Source organism: Taurulus bubalis, assembly GCF_910589615.1.
Source record: "Taurulus bubalis genome assembly, chromosome: 7".
In the NCBI taxonomy this organism is placed as follows: domain Eukaryota; kingdom Metazoa; phylum Chordata; class Actinopteri; order Perciformes; family Cottidae; genus Taurulus; species Taurulus bubalis.
The window spans coordinates 19,890,252-19,912,977 of NC_136595.1; the positions used below are offsets into that span (position 1 = coordinate 19,890,252).

The 22,726-nt window shown below is 39.5% G+C and overlaps 2 protein-coding genes across 2 annotated transcripts; both read left to right on the forward strand.

Annotated features, from left to right (window-relative positions):
- Positions 1–1,330: 1,330 nt before the first annotated feature.
- matk (megakaryocyte-associated tyrosine kinase) lies at positions 1,331–9,299 on the forward strand (the record flags this gene model as incomplete). The annotated part of the gene is made up of 12 exons (XM_079221420.1): positions 1,331–1,435; positions 1,516–1,629; positions 1,723–1,838; positions 2,610–2,829; positions 5,112–5,205; positions 5,319–5,384; positions 5,526–5,625; positions 5,842–5,926; positions 6,488–6,561; positions 6,740–6,935; positions 7,513–7,599; positions 9,078–9,299. Exons 2-12 carry the CDS (start codon positions 1,516–1,518, stop codon positions 9,297–9,299), a joined length of 1,374 nt encoding a protein of 457 aa, XP_079077546.1. The 5' UTR covers positions 1,331–1,435.
- Positions 9,300–17,423: 8,124 nt separating this feature from the next.
- On the forward strand, positions 17,424–22,372 carry rx1 (retinal homeobox gene 1; the record flags this gene model as incomplete). The annotated part of the gene is made up of 3 exons (XM_079220498.1): positions 17,424–17,733; positions 20,975–21,228; positions 21,893–22,372. 3 exons carry the CDS (start codon positions 17,424–17,426, stop codon positions 22,370–22,372), a joined length of 1,044 nt encoding a protein of 347 aa, XP_079076624.1.
- Between the last annotated feature and the right edge of the window lie 354 nt (positions 22,373–22,726).

The following is a 22,726-nucleotide window of genomic DNA, read 5'->3' on the forward strand; positions in this document are numbered from 1 at the left end:
GTGTCCCGGGCTGTTTGTTGAACCAAATAAACGCCTTCAAGAGACGCGGTTTTTAACAGGAGGAGGAGGAGGAGGAGGAGGAGAAGAAGAAGAGAAGTCGCCTCCAGCGTCACTTCTTGTGTCGCCTCATGAAATATAAACCACATTTTCTTAAATACTGAGGAAGTGGTCCGACAGACGGAATCTGCACCGCTACACTGAGACGTGAACGTTACAGTATCGCTTCCTGCAGAGAGGTTTTCAATGAAGACATTTGACAGAAAATCCCCGCCGGTGGAGTCGAAGAGGGTTTTGAAGTCGTTTTCAGGCTCATGTTCACGGACCCAGCTGTCCTGAAGGAGGAATGCTCAACATCTGCCGGGAGAGCTGCAGGTACTGAAACATTCATGTCCAGTAACCAGACTGAACAAGCTGTCCGCGGCCTTTCACTTCACATGTCTGCGACACGAGCAGCCGCTCCGTCAGCATCCTGCAGCCCGCTGACGTCTTGAGCTTTGCTCGGTGGTGCGTTTGGATCCTCAATGTCTTCACAACAAGCTGCTCTTAAACGCGCCATTTATGCACTGAGTTTGATTACAGTTCATGTTATGTCACTGTAGTGCAAAGAGTTATCCAACCCTCCTGCCCTGCTGATGGCGAAGGTAAGCCTGTGTTTACTGTGTGCAATCAATTATGTGCTGTAGCTTTATTTAAACATCAGTCGGCTGAATGAAGTCCCCTTTAATATCTGCTGCGATGTTTTGGTAAAACATTGGGGGCTGTTAGAAATTAATATTCAAAAAGAGGGAAAACAAAATACGATGTGATTATTATAAATTAAGAAAACTGAAGTCTGAACCACACTCTAAAGTCAATTAAAAATAAAGTTGAGTAATATTTTAATAAAATGTAACGGGCCGTGAGATGGTTGGGCTATTTAGCAGAGTGCATATTGCATTTTAAAGTATATTTCATGTGCAGTTCTCATTGGTTTAACATGGAGCATAATCTGGATCTGGATGCGTGTATCCTATAAACACCATTACTGATTAAAGTAAAACATTGGGAAGCCTATTAGGCAGACGTTTTGGGGGGAACATATCATGTTGAGACAACTCCTAGAAAGACTCGTGTGACTATAGGTACAATAGACACGTCTTGGATTTAAATTACCCCCCCACCCCCCCCCCTATCATTAAACATAACAAATTACATAGTTATTTATGGTCTTGTGAAATATATATGCACCATTTGTCAAGTTTAGTTGTTTAACTTCCTGTTGTCTTAGGGTCAAAAATAACCCATGGCACATTTCCCCATCTCTGGTCGAAATGACCATGTGTGTATTCCCACAACATCCAGTTGTCCTCGGGTCACTGTGAGTCACGTCTATCTCCACTTCATCCCGGTGTCCTCGGGTCAGAATGATGGGACAGTTTGACCCACAGGACACAAGGTATATATGGTGAAGACATCACAAGGGTTAAAACAACCAGCCTGACTATTATAATTATGAATGTTCCTCTGCTCCTGAAGATGAGCTGGGCTGCAGGTACACAGTGTGTGGCCAAGGGGGACCACAGGAAACCCAAACCTGGAGAACTGGTTCACCACAAAGGAGACATCCTCACTATTGTTGATGCCAGCACGGTACTGTTACAATCAAAGGAGCTACAAACTGCTTGTTCAGTTCATTGTGTCTTTATTTCCTCCCATTTGACACAAGACCTTGCTTTTTTCTAGAAGAAGGGATTTTACAAGGCCAGACTCAACACCACAGGAGACGAAGGACTCATAAACGCCACCAATGTGCGTGAAAGAGAGGCCCTGCGCGTTGACCCCAGCCTCAGCCTCATGCCGTAGGTCTTCTCTTCCTCTCATTTCAACACTTTTTTTTCCTCCTTCGTGCTGCTCCAGGAGAGCTTGGATGAGTGCCATGACTATCTCACATCAGTAGGATGCAGCCATGTTCACACAAGCAATGTGACTGTGACACAGAGACATTATAGTTTCTAACTTTAGCTGTTTGCTTGGTCAATGTTGAAAACTCATCTTGTGACCACATGGTGTGGTTTGGACTTGCTATAACAAACATTGACTCTGTATTAATCACCCCAACTTCCTTTTCTGTTGTGTAAACCTCTGACATGGATGCACCTCCTGTTTGTTAGAAAATGATCATCTGTATTTGGAACTTATGAGACAGATTGCATGACATTACATTTAGCTGACGCTTTTATCCAAAGCGACTTACAATAAGTGCATTCAACCATGAGTACAAACTCAGAACAACAAGAATCAAGAAAGTACAATTCATTCAAGAAAGCTAAACTACAAAGTGCTATAAGTAAGTGCCATTCAAGTGCTACTAAAGTGCTTTTTTTTTTATTCAAGGTGTAGTCGGAAAAAATGTGTTTTTAGTTTGCGGCTGAAGATGTAGAGACTTTCTGCTGTCCTGATGTCAATGGGGAGCTCATTCCACCATTGAGGAGCCAGGACAGCAAACTGTCGTGACTTTGTCGAGTGTTTAGCTCACAGTGACGGAGCTACAAACCGATTGGCAGAAGCCGGGCAGAGTGAACGAAGATGTTTTTTTAATGTGTGTGGCCCACTCTGCTGTCTTTCACCAGTTGGTTTCACGGGAAGATCTCGGGTCCAGAGGCGGTGTGTAAGCTGCAGCCGGCCGAGGACGGCCTGTTCCTGGTCCGAGAGTCCATCCGCCATCCCGGCGACTACGTCCTGTGTGTCAGTGTCTCTGGAGATGTTATCCACTACCGGGTGATTTATCAGGACAAGCAGCTGACCATTGATAACACAAAGTATTTCTACAACCTCATTGACATGATAGAGGTAAGCGGCTGGTTAGATTACATTTAAGTTGTGTAATTATATGTATGCAGGACACACACAAATATATATATATATATATATATATATATATATATATATAGCTGCAACATGCCCAAAATCCCTGAGAAGCTTTCATATAAAGGTGAAGGGAAGAAATATGCACATTGCTTCAAGACTAAATGTGCATTATTAAACAAATCAGTGTCATTAAACAGATGCACCTGTACTTAATAACTCAGGATTTCAGGAACAACATTACCACAACCACATTTCAACTTGTGAACTTCATCAAATTCAGAAACCCCACAACCTGAAACACAGTGGTCTCATATTAAGTTGTTCTTCCTACTTTTTTTTAAACTAACTAGTTTTGTTGGAGTTTTTACCTTTTCACTCAGAATTCAGCCAGATGTTGCAGCGTATGTAGTCAGTTCACCTATTCGGTGAATCGGCCATTGGTGGAGCATCTGACTCTACAGGTGCTGTGAAGCTGGTCATTTCTGACCATGTTCACCATCTTAGTTGATCGTGTTAGATTTGCTTATTAGCACTAAACACAAAGTTTATGTGAGGCTGGTGGGAATGTGATTAGTATTATAGTTATTTGTTAAGTATGATAGCACGAATGTGTGTACCAAACTGAATGGCGAACCTTCCAATAGTTGTCAGGACATTTCAGTAAAAGACATAAATGTCAACCTCATGGTGGCGCTAGAAGAAACGTCAGGGCAATCAGTAAGACCTATTATATTATATTAGTCGGAATGGATTCAACTCTGATCTGATATGAAAATTGGGTATTTCAAAGCAGATCCAAAGAATCCTAATCCTGAAGATCTGGATTCAGATTTGGCCGAATTTGACCGAATGCTGCATTTGGGTATTTAAAAACTAAAGGCACAGCTCTGGGCCAATTAGATGCCGAGATTCAGGATCATTTGGATCCAACCTCAGGTGGATTTTATGTAGATTGACAAATATTCTAGGCTTCTCTTCTCTCAAATATTGTTACCTAAGATGTTCATTGCATTAAACAAAATCTTGATAATTAGTTTAAAGTGTTTTAATTCCAGTTTATTTTGCTAGTTTGTGTACACTGTAATTGGAAACTGCTGTAAATACAACTGTAACAAATACAGGCAACATGTTTCCAAAATCATTCCACATCATTTGTACCAAAAAATCCAAACATATGTTTTTATTTGTGGTTCACATAGCAGGCCAGGAGAGACAACAGGAATGAGGGGTCCAAATGAAGTTTTCATTTAGCTTTTCATTGTTCAATTACATCACCAACAAAGAAAGTACATAGTTGGCCAAGAACAAAAAATATTTCACAATGTGGCCTACAGTAAAACTGTGACAACTGTGACAAGTGTGACAAGGGGACATAAATACACACTTAGTCTTGTTAGGGGGGTTGGGGAACACGGCACTCTACTACTACTGTATTTTTGTGTAGTCTGAGTGTTTGTCAGTCTGAAACCAATCAGCATAACTGATGCTAGTGTAAACATACATCTTCTATGTGTCAAAATGAAGCAGAGACAGGAAAACACACAAAGCCCTTTTATGGTTTATCTGTATTTGGCCGGCGTCTGTGTGACGGTGCATTTGTATCTGTGTGAGGGTGCATTGAATGCTGTGCTGCAGTGACGTTTGTGGATAGACCCCACAGAGATGGCCAGCTCTTATCAGCGAGCCACAGATGGCTTCATGCCTGAGTCAGACCGGCTGACTTACTCCTGCGAGGAAACAGACAGGACTCCCAGACGAATATTTTGGCTGAATCATGTTATAAATGCTATTTTGTACATACAAATGCAAAACCAGGCTCTGATGGGTCACTGTATCATAATTTACTTGTGTAATTTAATTCAGCTGCCACCCCTTCGTTGCTTTGTATTTTGTCGTTAGCAAACCTTATTGTGACATTGAAGAGTATCCCTACACAAACTGTGATGTGCAGTTTTTCTAATGATGTTCTAAGACTAAATATAGGTCTTACTCATTGCTTTTTGTGTTAAACCACAGTTCTTCAAGTGGCTTGCTGAGTATTGTGAAGGTGTTCATCTCTCTTTGTCAGAGTGTCCATGAGCTCATTATTCTCTTGAAAGCTAGAGGAATATTTAAAGTACTCTTCATTCATAAAACGTATGTATGTGGCAACCTTTACACAGCACTTCACACACAGACTGCGGAGAAGGAACTTGCCAAATATCTCACATAATAACATCTACTGTAAATAACTGAACAGCTGTTGTGTGTTTCCATCTTTGCAGTTCTACTCAAAGAACAAAGGCTCCATCGCTACAACTCTTCTGAAGCCCAAACAAAAGCAAGGAACCAAGTCCGCTGAGTTGGAGCTGTCCAAAAGTAAGTCTGAGGTCAAGAAAACTGCATCTATGCAGATCAAATATAATAACAAGAATACTTATGATGGCTTGTAGAGGTGTAAGGATCACAGTTCATCTCTCTCTCCTCTCCAGCTGGATGGCTGCTGGACATTACGAAGCTCAAACTGGGAGAGAACATAGGAGAAGGGGAGTTTGGTGGTGAGCTTGTATTTGGTTTTATTTAATCCGTTTATTATCTTTGTTCCCAACATCCCAACATTTATAATGAATGGTGTCATCAAACATTTGTCTTAGTATGTATGCACTAAACACTAAACACTGTGTGATTCTCAACCCCAGCTGTTTATGAAGGAGACTATATGGGCCAGAGGGTGGCAGTAAAGACCATTAAATGTGATGTCACTGCTCAGGCCTTCCTGCAGGAGACCACAGTCATGACGTGAGTCTGAAGACTTCCTCAATTTAACTTGTTCACGTCTTGACAAAATACTTTGACAAGCTGTGAATTCAATACTAATAAAGCCAGGTTTTAGTGAGTTTGCTCAATTAATAAATTCACAATTTTAGCTTATTGTAAAAGTGATCAAATCATTTTTAATCAAATGTAACTTGTTAGTATTTTTCAGTGTCTTTAATGACAATTCACTCCTTACAGGAAGCTCCAGCATAAGAACCTGGTGCGGTTGTTGGGGGTCATTCTTCACAAAGGGCTTCATATCGTCACAGAGCTTATGACTAAGGTACAGTTAACACACCATTTAATAACCGGGAGCAGTACAAAAAAATAGGTAACATAGTAAATTAATATTAAGTGTGGCTTGAAGACGCCTTGTTATATCACACAATAAGGCAGAAAATATGCTTACATACTGTATAGTAAGTGAAAGCATAAATATAATAGATATCTGCAAAAATAATGATGTCAAGATAAGTCATTGGTGTGAAGCGCATTATATATATATATATATATATATATATATATATATATATATATATATATATATATATATATATATATAATCTGAACTGAAAGATGGACTCACCAGCTATAAATGTATCTACAATTTACTGAAAATTCACCAGCAGCAACCAGTCAGTAGAAATAGTTATCAGCTCATTGTAGTTGCTTGGCCTCAAGTACAGTCACATAATTTAGGTGATTTTTTTAAATGTTAAATATTTGCACCCTGCTTGTTGTATTTCTGTCTGTATTTCTCATAAAACTAACTGAGAAATCTTAGAATATAACCTTATTTGGGTATTTTAAATATGTAATATATGCATATGTGTTTATGTTGCAGGGAAACCTTGTCAACTTTCTCAGGACAAGAGGACGCTCAGTTGTAAACTCAGTTCAGCTTCTCCGCTTTGCTCTGTGAGTTCAAATGTCAGCGACAAACTTAAAGATTTTAACGAGACATTACATTGTGTGACAGCTGGGTCCATAGATGCAAAAACTGCTAGTAACTGTATACACTTTACACTGTTTGTATACAATAATGCACAACATTTTAATGACAATTGTTTCTGTGTGTTTATGTGTATGTGGTCAGTGATGTGTGTGAGGGGATGGAGTACCTGGAGTCCAAGAAGTTGGTTCACAGAGATTTGGCAGCTCGCAACGTGTTGGTCTCTGATGACAGCCTGGCCAAGGTCAGCGACTTCGGCCTGACCAAGGTGGACTCGAAGGTGTCTGATAATGCCAAACTGCCGGTCAAATGGACCGCCCCCGAAGCTCTGAAGAAAGAGGTCGGTTTGAAGAGTGTCACTTCCCTTCAACCTGGGATTTGTTTTCATGTATTTACATCTTTTTCTGCCCCTCTGTGAAATCTTGGTCTATCTGAGACCTCTTTTTACTAATAAAATATGTCATATAGGATACAAGTGAAACAGGTTTAGAATATTGCTCTATTAATGGTTAACGTGTAACTTCCCTTGCCGGCCAACAGATTTTCTGTAACCAGCGTGACCGATAGCATGAAAACAAGTTGGAATTAGCAAGCTTACGTTAGCCAGTGGCTAAATGAGTAAAATTAAACAACTTGATGCTTCATCTACACACACTTTGGCGTGAAACCATGAAATGCCAATTTTTATAGATTTAGCATTGACCAGCATTGATCAGCATTGATGTGTTTATCACAGTATAGTGTGCAGTTACTCTATAGCTTCAGTATTAATCCATCAATAAGGAGTAAGTTGGTGTAAGGACCTGATGCATATCTTTCAGAGTTTAATTACTTACTGGGTCATAACAACATATGAACCCTAAAAGATGTATTCGTCTACATGTTTTGAATGTTTCTATATTGCTCCCATGATGCAGAAATTCTCCACAAAATCAGATGTTTGGAGCTACGGGGTTCTCCTGTGGGAGATCTTCTCTTATGGCCGTCAACCTTATCCTAAGATGGTAAGTAACACAGAACATTTCACTGTTATACTGTCATGATATGTGTGTGTGTTTTATACATGGGGAATAAATCCCAAGATACATAGGTGCTACAACCAGATGGTTAGCTTAGCTTAGCAAAAAGACTGAAGACAAGGAACAGCTAGTGTGGCTCTGTCCACAGGCAATACAATCTGCCTAAAACTCATGAATTAACTCACTTTTATTTGTTATGAAGAAAAAAAAATCAAGCAGACAAAATCAAACTTATATCTGTAAAGTCAATAAAAAGCTGATTTTGAGAAATGACACCCTATAAAGAATACAAAAGGAAAAAATTAAGACTTCAGATAAATCTTCCCTCTCTGTCCTGTAACCAACAGGAAAGAGTATCAGGCTGGTAAGGTAACTCTGTGTCATGTCAGGATTCGTGTCTTTAGCGAGTCATAGGTGTGTCGCTTTAAAGCTACATTGACCTTGAGGTCAGTTTCGTCTCCAGACCGTCATCTTCTGGATCGTCTTACGCCGTCTGAGCAGGAAAGGTCACTGAGATCATAGAAGTGCGTCAGCAAGGCTAGAGGTTTACTGTACATTGTGTGCGACAATTCCAAAAAGTAATCTTGTTGTTTTTAGCCTAGCTAATCTACTTTATAAAGTGTTTTGGCATGGAGGAAGAGGAAGCTACATTGTACACACAGACTTCATATAGCAGGAGATAACGGGCAAAAACAGACAAAGCAGGTTGACGTAGCATGAGAACTGGATCATGTCGTAACTGTAATAGATAGACTTTGGAAAAGAAGAAATAATGCTACTTAAACACCACTCTGTTTGTCATACTAGGAGCTCTCAGGTAATCCGTGCTCAATGACTGCTGAGGCCGGCGGTTCAAGGAGGACATCAGGATCAGCCAGCATGAATAGAAGGGACAGTTACCTTTGCACCTTACGCCAGGTGGTGTCCTTTTAAACGCTGATGATTACCTCCTAATTACAGCCAGTTTGTAGATATATATATATGCGGGTTGATTTATTTGGGTCAAGTTTGTGCTCCCCTTAATTAAACTCTTCAGCTGGTAATTTGTTTTCTGTTGGCAGAGAGACCAAGAGAAAAAGTGTGTTTGTATTTCAATCAGGAGAGACAGTGAGTGATTAGTAGTTAATGTGTATTATGCCAGATGATGCGTTCATGGGTTACACAGAATTTATTTGGCGCTTGAACTCCATGAGGAGATTGGGATCGCGCTATATATATATATATATATATATATATATATATATATATATATATATATATATATATATGTCTCATTATATATATAATGAGACGTGCAATGACACAAATGTTTCATTACACACACACACACACACACACACACACACACACACACACACACACACACACACACACACACGCAGTACTGATAAGAACCTTTTTTAATGTAGTAATCAGGATTGTGAATATTTATAAAAATCCTCCCGTTGCTCCTGTTCATATAGTCTCTGAAGGAGGTGAAGGAGAAGGTGGAGGGAGGCTATCGAATGGAGGCTCCAGAGGACTGCCCCCCAGTTGTTTATTCGCTGATGAGGATTTGCTGGGAGCAGGAGCCACGCAGAAGACCTGCTTTTCACAAACTGAGAGAGAAACTTGAGCGAGAGATGGGTAAACACAGCCCCGGGTCTGAGTGCCGGGATGGGATCAGGTCTGGTTCTGGATGCTGATCTTTGTTGTGAGTCTTTAAGCTCACAATGGTTGTAAGAGACTGACGGCTGATGGACAGGTAACACACACAATGTTGCCCGCTTCTGATGGTGTGCGTCACACAAAATGGCCCGGTGGAGTTCCTACTGGATTTCCTTTAATCTAGCGGATGGAACAAGACAATCATTATGTAACTCTGGTCATCACATAATGCTGATGAGAAAGGGTTTTGCGGTTGGTGCCATGAATATACTAAACTTTGCTTTGTACATACATCCATAGTCCCCAGAGGATACATCCCAATGACTTTGGTGACCCCACAACATTCTGCCACAATGACACACATACAGACTCACAAGGTGAAAACAAGGTGAATACATCCACACCTGATACCACTACGGCCATGTGATGTTAACCCTGTCATCAGTTGAGCCTAATTGGCCGCCCAGCTGCAATAATTACCTGATGCACAAACTGGTTACATACGTCAAAACAAGCAGCCACCAGTTCACCGGTCCAAGAGCGTTTGCAGCCACAATGTTGCGCGTGTTGTTGTGGAGAGATGCAACTTAAAGGTGACAAGTTGCTCCTCTTTTAACATTTTACTACAAAGAGTTATTCTCTGTTTGCATCAGTAAAACATAATGTGGAAAGTTAAAATGTTAGCAACAGCATTATGTTGAAAATCCTATTTGTCACAGCCAGAAAGTGAGGAACGTTTGATTAAAATGTAACATGATTTCAAAGTCATTGTTATAACTGTAAGGGTATTATCAAGTACTCATGTCAGTACTCTGTATTGTTGATTACTCCTCAAATGAAGTACTTGTACTTCAGTAAAAAGTGGTATCAGTGTATCCCTCGTGAAAACCATACCATACCAGCCCACTCACTGTCGCAACGCCAAATTGGAGCAGAGGCATAAAGTGGATGGAGGGGTGGGGCAATGGCCCCTTACCACTACCTAATAACCCCGTACTTACGGTGCCTTTGTTCAGATCACACTTTGAACTCGGCCCTCAGTTTAATCTCAACTACATACCTGTCAAGTGTTGTGACTACACCTTGCACAGTCCACAAAATCTGTCCTCAGACAGGAAGACAAATGAACACTTGGCAAAGAACTTAAAGCAGCTTCTTTGGTAGTTCCCATTACCGAAGGTGTCTCCAGGAGCACATATTGCCATGATGACAAACACACACACACACACGCACACAGACACAAAACAATATCAGCCACACATTGTTGCGGCTGGTAATCAACCCACAGGACAATGCACAGCCACTGTCTGAAGTCTGTTGACACTGTTTGTACCACCAGATCCTATGAAATTCTAAAAACCAACAATGCATTGCTGCACTGAGTAGCCAAAGACAATGGTGAGTGGCAGTACAGCGCCATAATGTGTTGGAAGTACTGTACATTGAGTTTGAATCTACCAAAATGACATAATATGTTTGAATGTCAGTTTAGTAGTCAGATTTTTTGCCAAATAATATATGGTACCTGTATGATCAAAGATCTACGTTATGCAGAGTAAACACAGGTTATTTGTATTTAATGTCAGGAAGACACGTCTGATGAAGATCAAACATACACACGGGAAAGAAAAAGGAAAAACGTTTATCCGGGATTTAGTCACAAATCACCCAAATCTGCTTGTGTCCTGGCATTCATCTTCAACAATATGCCATGGATTCGGGGCTTAATATGTAACATATTTAATATTGAATGTTATTGTTGGTTTCTAGTAAGAGAGAGATTTACATACTTTTAAAAAGCAGTCGGCATTTTTTTTCTTTTCCAGATTTGTTTTTTAGAAATCGAATCGCATACAATTTTTGACACTTTGTCCGTCACACTCTACCAGACAGCATACTTGGGGCGGGGGCTTTGATTCAATTCATTCAAATTTAATTTATTCCGTAAGACTAAATCAAAAGGAAATACGGCATTTATTACTACTTTCTCTTCCCTCTTTATGAGGATTTAGAGATTATAAGATTGACTTTGTGTTATCCACCGTCCTCTTGGGATATCTTTGGATTTTTGCAGGTACAAGATGTTTTCTGTATTCCTAATCTTGGTCATCACATTATTATGTTTTATCTACCTTGATATATATATATGTATTATATTTATTAATGTATAACTCATGTCAATGTATTTGATTATCAGCTGCTTTTTAATAGAAATTACAATTAAATATTCATATTACTGATGACACATTCAGTTCTAAACTCACCACAAAATGAAACCCTTTTTTGGATTGTTGTCACGTCCCAAGATCAAATAAAGATGTCATTTGACTTAAGTCTACGTAAGCCTGGTATTTGTCTCTGTCCCAGGAGGTGGACCCCAAATTGAGGCTTGATCCTCCGTCTCTTGTTCTCCTATGGTGCAAGCGAGGGTCTGCCACGATTTGTTCAATCTGCTCTGTGTTTTCCTGGAGCTCTCTAATGGGATGAGCAGCAATTTTCTTGACAAGGATTTATAAAGGAACCAAATGTAAAAAAAGATAATAAAAGATTTGACGCTAGATGAGTTAGATATTGTAACAGATTTTTTTCTGAATACCAGTGGTTATTTCCTGTATGTCAATGGGTATTTTTATAGCACTAATGCAAGAATATCAGGACAACGCTTTTATCCTGGTAAAAAATTGTTCTAATGTGAGTGCGCAAGAGATTTTCTTGGAGGGTTTTATGTTCTAGTGCGAAAGTGATGACCTTGAATTTTAGGGTGTTAAAATGCAGTTTAACGCTTTTATACTAACTACAGTCCCCAAATTATTAGCAGACCAACTGTAATAAAGAAGATCCTTTAAGATCCCCTTAAAGTCCTCCTCTCTAATATTTGGTGGTAAATCTTTTGGCTGACGTCTATCACCTGTAATGCTTTGCCCATACCGCAGCCACCCTCAAATTTTCCTTGTTTTGGAGGATTTTTGCCTTCTGTCTGGTCTCAGATAGCTGTGCCTGTTAAAGATGTGTTATGACCCTCATCAACAGACTCCAAGTGTCACTGTTCCACTTCTTCCACTACTTAGAAACTGCACCATATAAGCTGTTTTTTTTGGCCTTCGTACAGCTCCAAATGGAGCCAATGCGGCACAAGACAGGCAATGGGTACAAGTATGGTTGCACTTTAGATTAACCTAGTGGGACTTAACTTGTTTAGGTTTCAGTAGATTGTGGTCACTTAAGATTAGATCAAACCCAGTTATTTCAATGACCTGCTGAGATCATGGAGTTACAAAAAGAACTGGATACAGCGTTCATGAAAGTGGCTCAGTGGTGCATGAAGCAAAAAGGTTTGACTTCCAAGTATATAATCACTAGGATCTTCCCTTAGTCTGCATATCCATGGGCAGAATACTGAAAGTTGCTTCCAAAGGCTGTGCGTGAAAGTGTTATGACTTGGAGTTCTTATTAGATATGCTTAACATGACTGCTGTTTACCTCCCTGCCTGAAGGTGGTGCTGTTTCCATTGTTTCTGTGTTTTGCTCTCTTGTCTTGCAGGTGATTGGACTGATTATGAACCTGTGGAGGCTGAGGCCTATTTATACCACAACTGTTCCAAAATAAATAAATATTGTGGACTTAACGACAGCAGCACCGGTAATTATTGGGAGAGAGGGAGACCCAGGGTTATGTTGTGCTCAGACTTTCCCCTACATGCCGGGCGTAACATAAGTGGGGGCTCGTCCTGGCATGGCAGCCTCTGCCATCAGTGTGTGAATGTGTGTGAATGTTGACGTTCACACACTCCTCGGAAGACTATAAAGTCGCTATATCAATATAAGATAATTTACCTCAAAAAGAATTATCCAATAGTTTACGGACGTCTGTTCCCAATGTAAGTCAATGGGGAGAAGTCTTTTGGGCTAACGTAAAATGCTAATGCTAGTTGTAAAATTTGCAGGGCTTGGCGGTCCTACTCACACTAGTATTTGCTTCATGGTGAGACTTCAATGGATCCTAATAAATCATCCTTATCCCTCATTTTGTTATTTCAACTTTTTTCTCGAAACAAGTTCTCAAAATATGACATTTTTCTCCCTAAATATATGCATTTTCCATAATATTGTGATATTGTTTGTTCTCATATCAGTTTTTCCATGAAATTCAAATTGTATTATTTCGACATCACTCAATCATACGGTTCTGTTTTTATTATGATTGCAGCTTTTATTATTATGTTGATTCGATTTTTGGTCACTTTAAACTAAATCAATGGTACTATTGTAGATGCCCAACACCCAAATAAACTAAAACAATTTCACATATAAAAATTACATTCACCTCACTTCATTACCTCATTTTACATTATACCATGAAAACAATCTCAACATAGTTTTATGGAATTCTCAACAGCCAATCACAGCCGAGTGTTCTCTCTTTCTGCCTGTGTGCGTTTGCATGACAGAACCAGAAATCACATGAATGTTACCTTCTCCATCACCGTTTCTCTCCCCCTTTCTGCCTCCCTCCCCCCTCTCCACTTCCCTCAGTAAGCTGACACTTTGCATTTACACGTTAGCTGCTTTTACCTCTAATAGGATCAAGGGGACTTACATTGTCATCTGATAAAACTAAGCAGCTTGATAACTGCACTGCTCCATCTTAACCAATTTATGTTCAATAAGGATAACAGAGAAACAGAAGGACAAAAATGTATGAACAAAATCATGAGGGGATAAACAAGCACTATCATTACTCCGTCAGCTTGCTGGCAGTGATAGTCATTTTGTAAACAGACTGGTGACTCCAATGGGAATGAAGGACTGTTGAGGCAAAAGTGTGTTATTGTGTAAATACTTTGGTTTAGATGGCTTAGATTTAGATGATTACTCATGATGTTAATCTCTTTCTTTTTTAAATTTTGGATGTTTGATTATAAATTGCTAGTATTAAAAGTAGTTTAACTGTAAAGAAGCAATGGATTTTATAACCTCATTCCACTCCAATGTTGTTCCTTGAAACATGTTTTATTATGTTATTTGTGTTAAAATTATCTTTACTAATTGGTTTCACTTTATAACCAGTGAAATCAATTTGGGTCAAATGTGTGACACATTTGGATGGAAACCTGGCTAATGAGGATCACAATTCATATACGTACAATAATACATAATTATGATTCAAATGTCTGATCCAAAGAACCAACTTTTCTTTTTAAATCAAAGTATTTCGCCTTCAAAATATTTACTTTCGCCATGAAAACCAACCTTTTCTTTTTCATTTTAATTTTTTCTCGCAGATTTTGTTTGACATTTTATAATGTACACAACCTTAAAGACTCAACTGCATCAGTTGTTAAATTGATGTTTGTCGAATTTACCTTAGATATGTTTTAGGTCACAGGTAATCTCGTTACCGACTTTAGAGTCGCAACGGATTTCTGTGACATTAAGCCGCGTTAAAGTCCACTGCCTTAAAGCTGCTAGCAGACTGTTAAGCTACAAAGACACAGCATCCGAGAATGTGATGATAATGAAGCAGCAGCAGACCTTTTGTTTCCAGTCAACATCAGCATCACAACCTCAAGGAGTTTATTGTCACCATATCATCATTGTCAAATGCACTTCACAGCAGCTCTAAAAATGAATTGTTAGAAAGCCTTCCATTGAAGGCCATAAAGAAATTCTGCACCAATTTTAATGTTTCCTTTCCAGCCATCTCTTCACTGACTGGGATGCTGCACTGAATGTGACTGGTTTACTGTTGCATCACGCTTCTCCTCCACCAGGTCAGTAAACCGGTCCACAACATTGTTTCCTTTTTTCCTCTAACAGGAAGTTCTATGAAATCACTAATTGTTTTTGGCTTATTGTTTGGATAATTAACATCAGCATACTGAATACGAGATACATCTCATAGTTTCACTCATAATGTGCTCTAACTAAAGTATTTCAATATTTACCTAAATAAATAATAACTTTGATACATTATGTTCATTGTTACCAAGCATGTATTACATAGTTTCCTGTCTGCAAGTAATTATCGTTCCAATTTACCTGACATGTATTTATTTATTTGTATTCATGTTGTTTTTTATATATATATTTTATAATAATACCATATTATATACAATAATATATATCATTATATACAATAGGTTTTGATACATTTCCTAATTATCTTTAAATATTTTTTAAATATTGCAAAAATAAGTTGCTGTATCTGCCCCCTACTTACTCTTTTTTGTAAATAAAGTTGAATTTAGTTTTAGTAAATAAAACATTTCAAATTAATTAATTTGTTCTTGTACCAGGATGTCAGATTGAACCAAAACACTCTTTCTTTGTAATAATGTATTTTACAGTGTCATTTACATTAATATAAATATGTATCACACCTCTTTGAGAGAAAAAAAAAAGTATATTGTGAATTAATTGGTCAAGATAATCTTTATACTGATAATAGTTTCATTCGATATAATTTCCCTTTTTTAATGTAATTCCACATAATGTGGGGGTGGGAGGCTGCATGTGCTTCGTGAAAACGTTCAGTGGGCCTTTTGTCTTTAAAACAATACATTTATGAAAGAAAGTCTTGTCCAGGCTTCATTAGCCCGGGCCTCCTGCTGTGGGGGTGAATGAAAATGACATTTAAAACAATTACTTGAGCAGAAACCAGCTGCCAATCACTCTTACAGGGGAAGGATTCCAATTATTAACCTTCTCTTAATCCCCACGATTCACCTCATACGCCCCCCTCAGCTTTGTCCACCTCTCCCTCTCTGTCTTTCCCCTCTTCCACTCTCCTCTCCAAGCCGGAGTGCATGACGTCTGAACTCAGTTGTTGAATGCTTTTTTGCCCTGGGTGGCTTCAGTTGCACTTTATCGGACTGATTCTGTCAGGACTGTTTGCTGCATAGAGAAATTATTCAGAGAGAGATGCAAGGTAAAAGAAGCCGGCTGAGTGATTGCGAGCGCTGCACATTGCGGATCTGGGAAGAGTGAAGTTAGAGGGGGAGCTGCTGAGAGGAACAGGTGGAGCGCTGGCATCAGCAACTTTAACAGTTCAGCGTAATTACTCCCTAAAGGTAAGCTCTACATCACTGCCTAGTTTTATCATATTTGTCAGTGACACTAACCTTAACTATGTTACATGTCCTGCAACTGGAGATGTGTGAGTCCAAAAAGATAGTGGTGTGCTCAGTAGATGAATCTCAGGATGCACTGAACAAACACACACTGGTGTTGTTGAAACTGAAGTCTTTTTATGAAAACTCCACATCTTCTTAGTGAGCTATAATCTGCTCTTTTCACATGATTTATTTCTATTGTATAGCGGAACTCCAATAACAGATGTATTGCACACATCCAACTGCAATCCAGTCAATTCACTTTACTTAACTTACTGTATAATCATTAACATGACTGTGCTGTACTTGATGTCTCAGATTTAAACAAAAGGCTATTTTTCATCTTCCTTCTTCTTTTGTATTTTTTCCAACAAATGTCCCAATTTTTTTTTTTTATCAACATACAGAATTTTACCCAAACCGTATGAATTAATTGCTATATTGAAACAGTCCATATTACAGACATCACACTTGTGATTAATGGTTTCTTGCTCTTTTAAGATTTGGATCCTAGCTACAGCTAGAATCTAGATTTAGCGAACATAATATTGACACAAATACGACTAATTTATGTAATGAGTTTACAAAGTATTTGGAGGCTACGTTATCAGAAAAGTGACAAGATATGTCATTGGTATGTATAATGAACCACTAGAGGCTTTTATTTACACAAACAGATTTGGATGTGTTTTTTATGAGAAAAGTGTTCTTTGTTTTGTGTAAATTAAAAATGTTGCAGCTCACATTCATAATTGACACTGTATATAATTGATTCATAATATGACACTGTATCCATTAGTGCTGATCATATGAAAAAAAGGTAAAAGTACGGATTTAGAAGTAACTCGTGTCATTAGTGTCCATCAGTGTGTCTCGTCAGTACTGTAGCTCTAAAGGATAGAGCTACAGTCCTGACTCTGCAGAGGATAAGCTGGTTTAGATTGAGAGACAGAGAGTCATCTCTGGTCACCAATGATATCTGACTCACTACTGTACCTTCAGCCCTTCACTTAAACCCCTTTCTACTGGTTTCAGTGCCCAGACGCTCGAATGCATCTATCACTGGACACCATGAGCATGGTGGACGACAGCTGCCTCTCACCCAGCAACTTCCACGAGATGGGAAAAGGTGGGGGCGTTGCTGTGGGGGGCCGCGTCCACAGCATCGATGTCATTCTGGGTTTTAGCAAAGACCAGGACCCCCTGCTCAGTCCTGCTGGGGCCCCGCGACCCCACAAAGTTGACGTAGATGGCCTGGCAGAGCCTGGGAGGCAGCAGGAACCCTCATCCCACCTGGCCTACAGCGGGCACCTTTCCTCTCTGAGAAATGGCAGCACAGAGCAGCAGCAGCAGTACCACGGTGAGTCAAGCTGCTGCTGAAGGTCTCTTCCTGTCAAAGCTTTCCACACTAACGTCACCCATAAGAGCATTTAGTTAGTAGTAGTTTCACATCACCATTAAGTTGAGTTCCTGCAGTGCAGACGTTTGTCAGAGTTCGTTATTGAAGATAAAGTTTACGAATCATCTGATCTTTTGTCTCAAAACATATGAGATGGTCAAGAATATTGATTGAACAGCAGGACCTCAGGCCTTGGAAGGCTGGATAAGACGGAGCTCTGGGTTCAGTGTTTCAGAGATTTTAATTGGATTTGATAGAATTGATTCGGCTGCTATGAAGTTAGGATATTGATGCCTGTGAGCAAACATAATAAATCTAACTTGACCGCTGACTATAAAGTTTTCTGGCCACAAACACAGATTCAGTCTTTCAGGGTTCAAAAAGAACAACTTGTGATCTAATGAAAAACTTCAAAGCTTAAATTAGAGTTTATAGCATTAACATTGAAGTGTTCTATAAAGAAGCACATCAAACAGCATATATTGCACGCAGAGCATGCACTAAAAAGACATAGACAGTAATACTAAAACTTTTAGATTTACAAACAGTTTCTGACACAATAAAACCACTTAAATGGAGGTATCTTCACAAAACAGTTATTATTAAATTTGCTGATTTGCAAAATGTTCCATGTTGACACATTTGCACTGTAGGCCTATAAATGTAATAACCGCAGTGACAATGAAAAAAAATGAACCAAATAATGGAAGATCCTTTTGGGATTGTATACTATATTTGACTAACAGTTAACTGATGATTACAAATCTGACCTATTTAAATAAGGGTAAGGTAGCATTGGATTTAATGTGTTGCATTCATTTAAAACCAGTCACATGCAGATTCAGACCCACTGTGTCACACACTGTTGCCATGTGGAGCCTGTTGCATGAACTGTGTGTTCTGAGATTGGGAGATAAATCGCAGGACAAGATGGTGTAGGGGGTTTATGTCCCCAAGCCCAATCCCATCCCCTTGTGGAATTCCCCTAATCTTCTCTTCTGTGCAGATTAGATTGTACAGTAGTTCATTCGGGTGTTATCGTTATCGTTTGTCTCAGAATCAAATTCATCATGTTTAATCTGAACATGCAGTATCTGGCATCTGGCAGGTTGTTAGTGATTTTGTGTCAAAAAACACCCCAAAAAAAAAAAATATATATAATATATATATTGTTCAGAAAAACGAAGCGATTCAAACGCAATCACTGAATCCAGGCAGACATTAGTTTTTCTTGATTAACATACATCAACATCAATGACATCACTCTTTTGTATGTAACTATCCTGTGAAGTCAGCCCAGTTCCCCCTGAATGAGTCATTTTTGTGTGTTTGGTGTCAGTCAGCCCCCTCCTCTACTCTCTGAGATGTTCTGCTGGCTGATAAACAGTGGGCAGCCTTCAGACCAGTGGCTGTGATGGGCTGACAGGCCAAGAGCTGGTCACTGAACCAGACCTGACCTCTGCCTTTGTCAGAGCCTGGCCTTTGTCATAGCTGCTTAATGAGAGGTGGATAAATGAACCCCTGAAGATCCTGCTTTGCCTTCGCCTCGGCTCCCGTTTGCCAGTTGAAGGACCACAATGACCTCTCCCCCCTCCCTCCTCTATCACCATACACACATCTCAGTCACAGAAACATGCTACATGTTTTGACCATGATATTGAGAAAACCTCAAAAACTAACTACCATAATCAGAAAATAAAATATTTAAATCCATTTGGTTAATTCTTGACTTTAGAAATGCTTATTTTTACATTAAAACAAATGTCAATCAAAGCAATTCTAATCAAATTTGGTATACTCTATCACATGACAATGTAAAAATAATATGTGAATATGATAGGGTTTATAGTGCGCACACAACCAAATAATCTGAATCTGCAGCTCCCCTTGGCTTTACGGAGAGTTTCTGTGAATCTACTGTTTGGTTTGCTCTCACCTCGTTTCAGTGAAAAGGCACAACTGTACACTACCTGCTCAGCACCAAATGGCAGATTGACAGAATGAGTGATAGCTGGTGAACATAATGGAGCATAAAGCAGCTCAAGCCAAATACTTCCCTCAGAAGCGGCTAGAGACCAAGTACAGAGCAAAGAGAGAGTGAATATTGGACTTACATTTGCCAGGTGGACACATTAATGATAATGTTGCTCCATATCTGCTGGTTGTGGTAATATACAACAGTTTGCTGACTAGTTCACTGTGTAAACTTAAAAGGTGATAATATATAATTGTTGTGTTCACAACTTGTTTCTTTAGCCCCCCAGAAAAACTATCTTTTTTTCTGAGGAAATCGAATCCGCTAAAGAAGACAGTGGAAAAAAAGCTAGTACATTTTTGGCCTAACTATATACTGTATGAGTTAATTTAGAATATATTGACGGACAAGACAATATGTAACATAGTCAATTCTGACCAAAAAATTATTTATCTCTGCTCTGAGGCTAAAATTGCATTTCTTACACAGAATTGCACTGCGAATACTCATACTTCTACCAGGAACATAATAAAAAGTAAATGAAACCTCATGTGGCACCTCATTCAGGACAAAAGTACAGCTTCACAAGAGATTGATCTGATTGCCAGATCATCATCGTTGTACTTTGATTAATTAAATTACTTGCTGGTTAGACTCATACTGTGAAAGATTGAATTATTCTCTGCGTCATTTTTTCTGTACTTCCCTGAAGCTGAAAGTAATATCCAAAAATATAATGGAAGGTTAAGAATGAGGGAGAGAAAGAACAATTGATAGGGAGACCAAGGGAAATTGTTTGCCTTTGAGGATTATCATGAGACAGTTGCACTTAAACCTATATTATTAGCAAACAGTTGCATTTCAGTGGCTGGTGCTCACAAATGTTGACTGGACGTGGATATTTCTTTATGTTTTTTTTGTGACTACAAGATGGTTTACCTTTTAGAGAAGATCAACACTGGAAACAACGTTTCTAAATCCGATTAGGAATGTTTTTGAGCTTCATTGAAGTTCAAGGGATTGCTTGCTTCACTGACCTACAGTAGCCTATTGTTGCAAGTGTCAAACTAATGTCTGCTCTACTGGAAAGTGGGCACTACATTCTTCATTTCCACTAACCGCTCTGCTTGTTTTTTTCCTCTAAATTATTTTTCATGTTCGTAAAATATTGCCTTGATAATCAAAAAATGTTTAACTCCTGATTCATTTTTCCCGTGTACTGAACAGATATCGGCTTTTTCACAAACAAGTGTGAAGAGGAGCTGAGTGAACTGAGGAAGAGTGTAGAGAGTGATGAAGGCAAGTCTCCAGAGTCATGCAAGGACGAACAGCCCAAGAAGAAGCACAGGCGCAACCGCACCACCTTCACCACCTACCAGCTGCATGAGCTGGAGCGTGCCTTTGAGAAGTCCCACTACCCGGATGTGTACAGCCGCGAGGAGCTCGCCATGAAGGTCAACCTCCCAGAAGTCCGAGTTCAGGTAGGAGGAACCACAACATCACCACCTGAGTCCTTAGTTAATACAGTCAACATCACAGAGATCCTTTGACACATCTGAAATGAAACAAAAGTTATATATATCTTTTATTTTGTTTATTTGTTTACATGAATAAGTATTCAGGTTTGTTTTTGTTTTTCTACTTTACTCCTTTATATATCACAGCAGTAGAGTAATCCGACAGCCACAAGTCAAGAGCTGACAGGTACCTTAAGACTTAAAGACAGCCCGCCAAGCTTTTGGACTTTGGCCATTAGGTATTCAGGTGAGGAGATTGCATAGGTTATGCAAGCTGTGTGTGTTTCCAAGTGTTGTAACACACAATGACAACCTCACTTGTGAGGACAAGAAGCTGCACTTTTTAAACTGTACGGTGGCTTCTTTAGAAGAAGAAAAAGGGTCGGCAGTATTTCTGTTAGTGTGGAGCTTAAAATACATTAATGTTTTTCCAAATATTTTCAATTGTATTTACAATTAATATTTGGATCACTACATACTTGAAGGAGCATCATTAACCACACATCCAAAGTGATGGCATATGACATGTAGTTTCATTAAATGTACATTTCGATACCAGTTGAATTTGAAGTGGTTTATGTCCCTCATATATAGACACACCTCATGAGAACTTGTTTTTGTCCTCCAGGTCTGGTTCCAGAACCGCAGAGCTAAATGGCGTCGGCAGGAAAAAATGGATGCCAGCACCATGAAGCTCCACGACTCGCCGATGCTTTCCTTCAACCGCCCACCACCGGTTCATACTGGCATGGGTGCGATGTCCAACTCCCTCCCCTTGGATCCCTGGCTCTCCTCTCCCCTGTCTAGCGCCACACCGGTCCACAGCATCCCGGGCTTCATGGGTCCATCTCAGGGCCTCCAGCCCAGCTACCCCAGCCACAGCTTCCTCAACTCTAATCCTCATCCGCCTCATCCTCACTCTCATCCTCATCCGTCCATGGGCCAGGGGATGCAGAGTATGGCTCCTCCTCCCTACCAGTGCACAGCACCGTACCCTGATAAATATCCTCTGGAGGATGTGGACCAGCGCAGCTCCAGTATCGCTGTTCTGAGAATGAAAGCCAAGGAACATCTCCAATCCATGGACAAGACCTGGCATCCCATGTGACTAAAAAACCAGGCAGTCCATGTGAATGACATTGGGAAAGTGAGGTGTTGAAGTTGTGTCTTGGGATTCAGGGACAGTCAGTGAGTAATATGTTGAACAATATGGCTGTGACTTGTCTGATACCCACAGAGCAAAGGAAATGGATTTTGAACTGTGAAAACAGAGGATTTTTTTGGACTTCCTTTTTTTTAATTCTCATCTCAAGGACATGAAGCAGACAAGTGAACTCTATAATATTGTTAAATTGTTAGTTTTAAACCATCAATTACCAGATATCTGTTTTCTCTCTAATATAAAAGTGTTTTGCATTGAAAAGAAAATGTCTTCTTGCACGTCCGGAAAGCAAGAAAAATG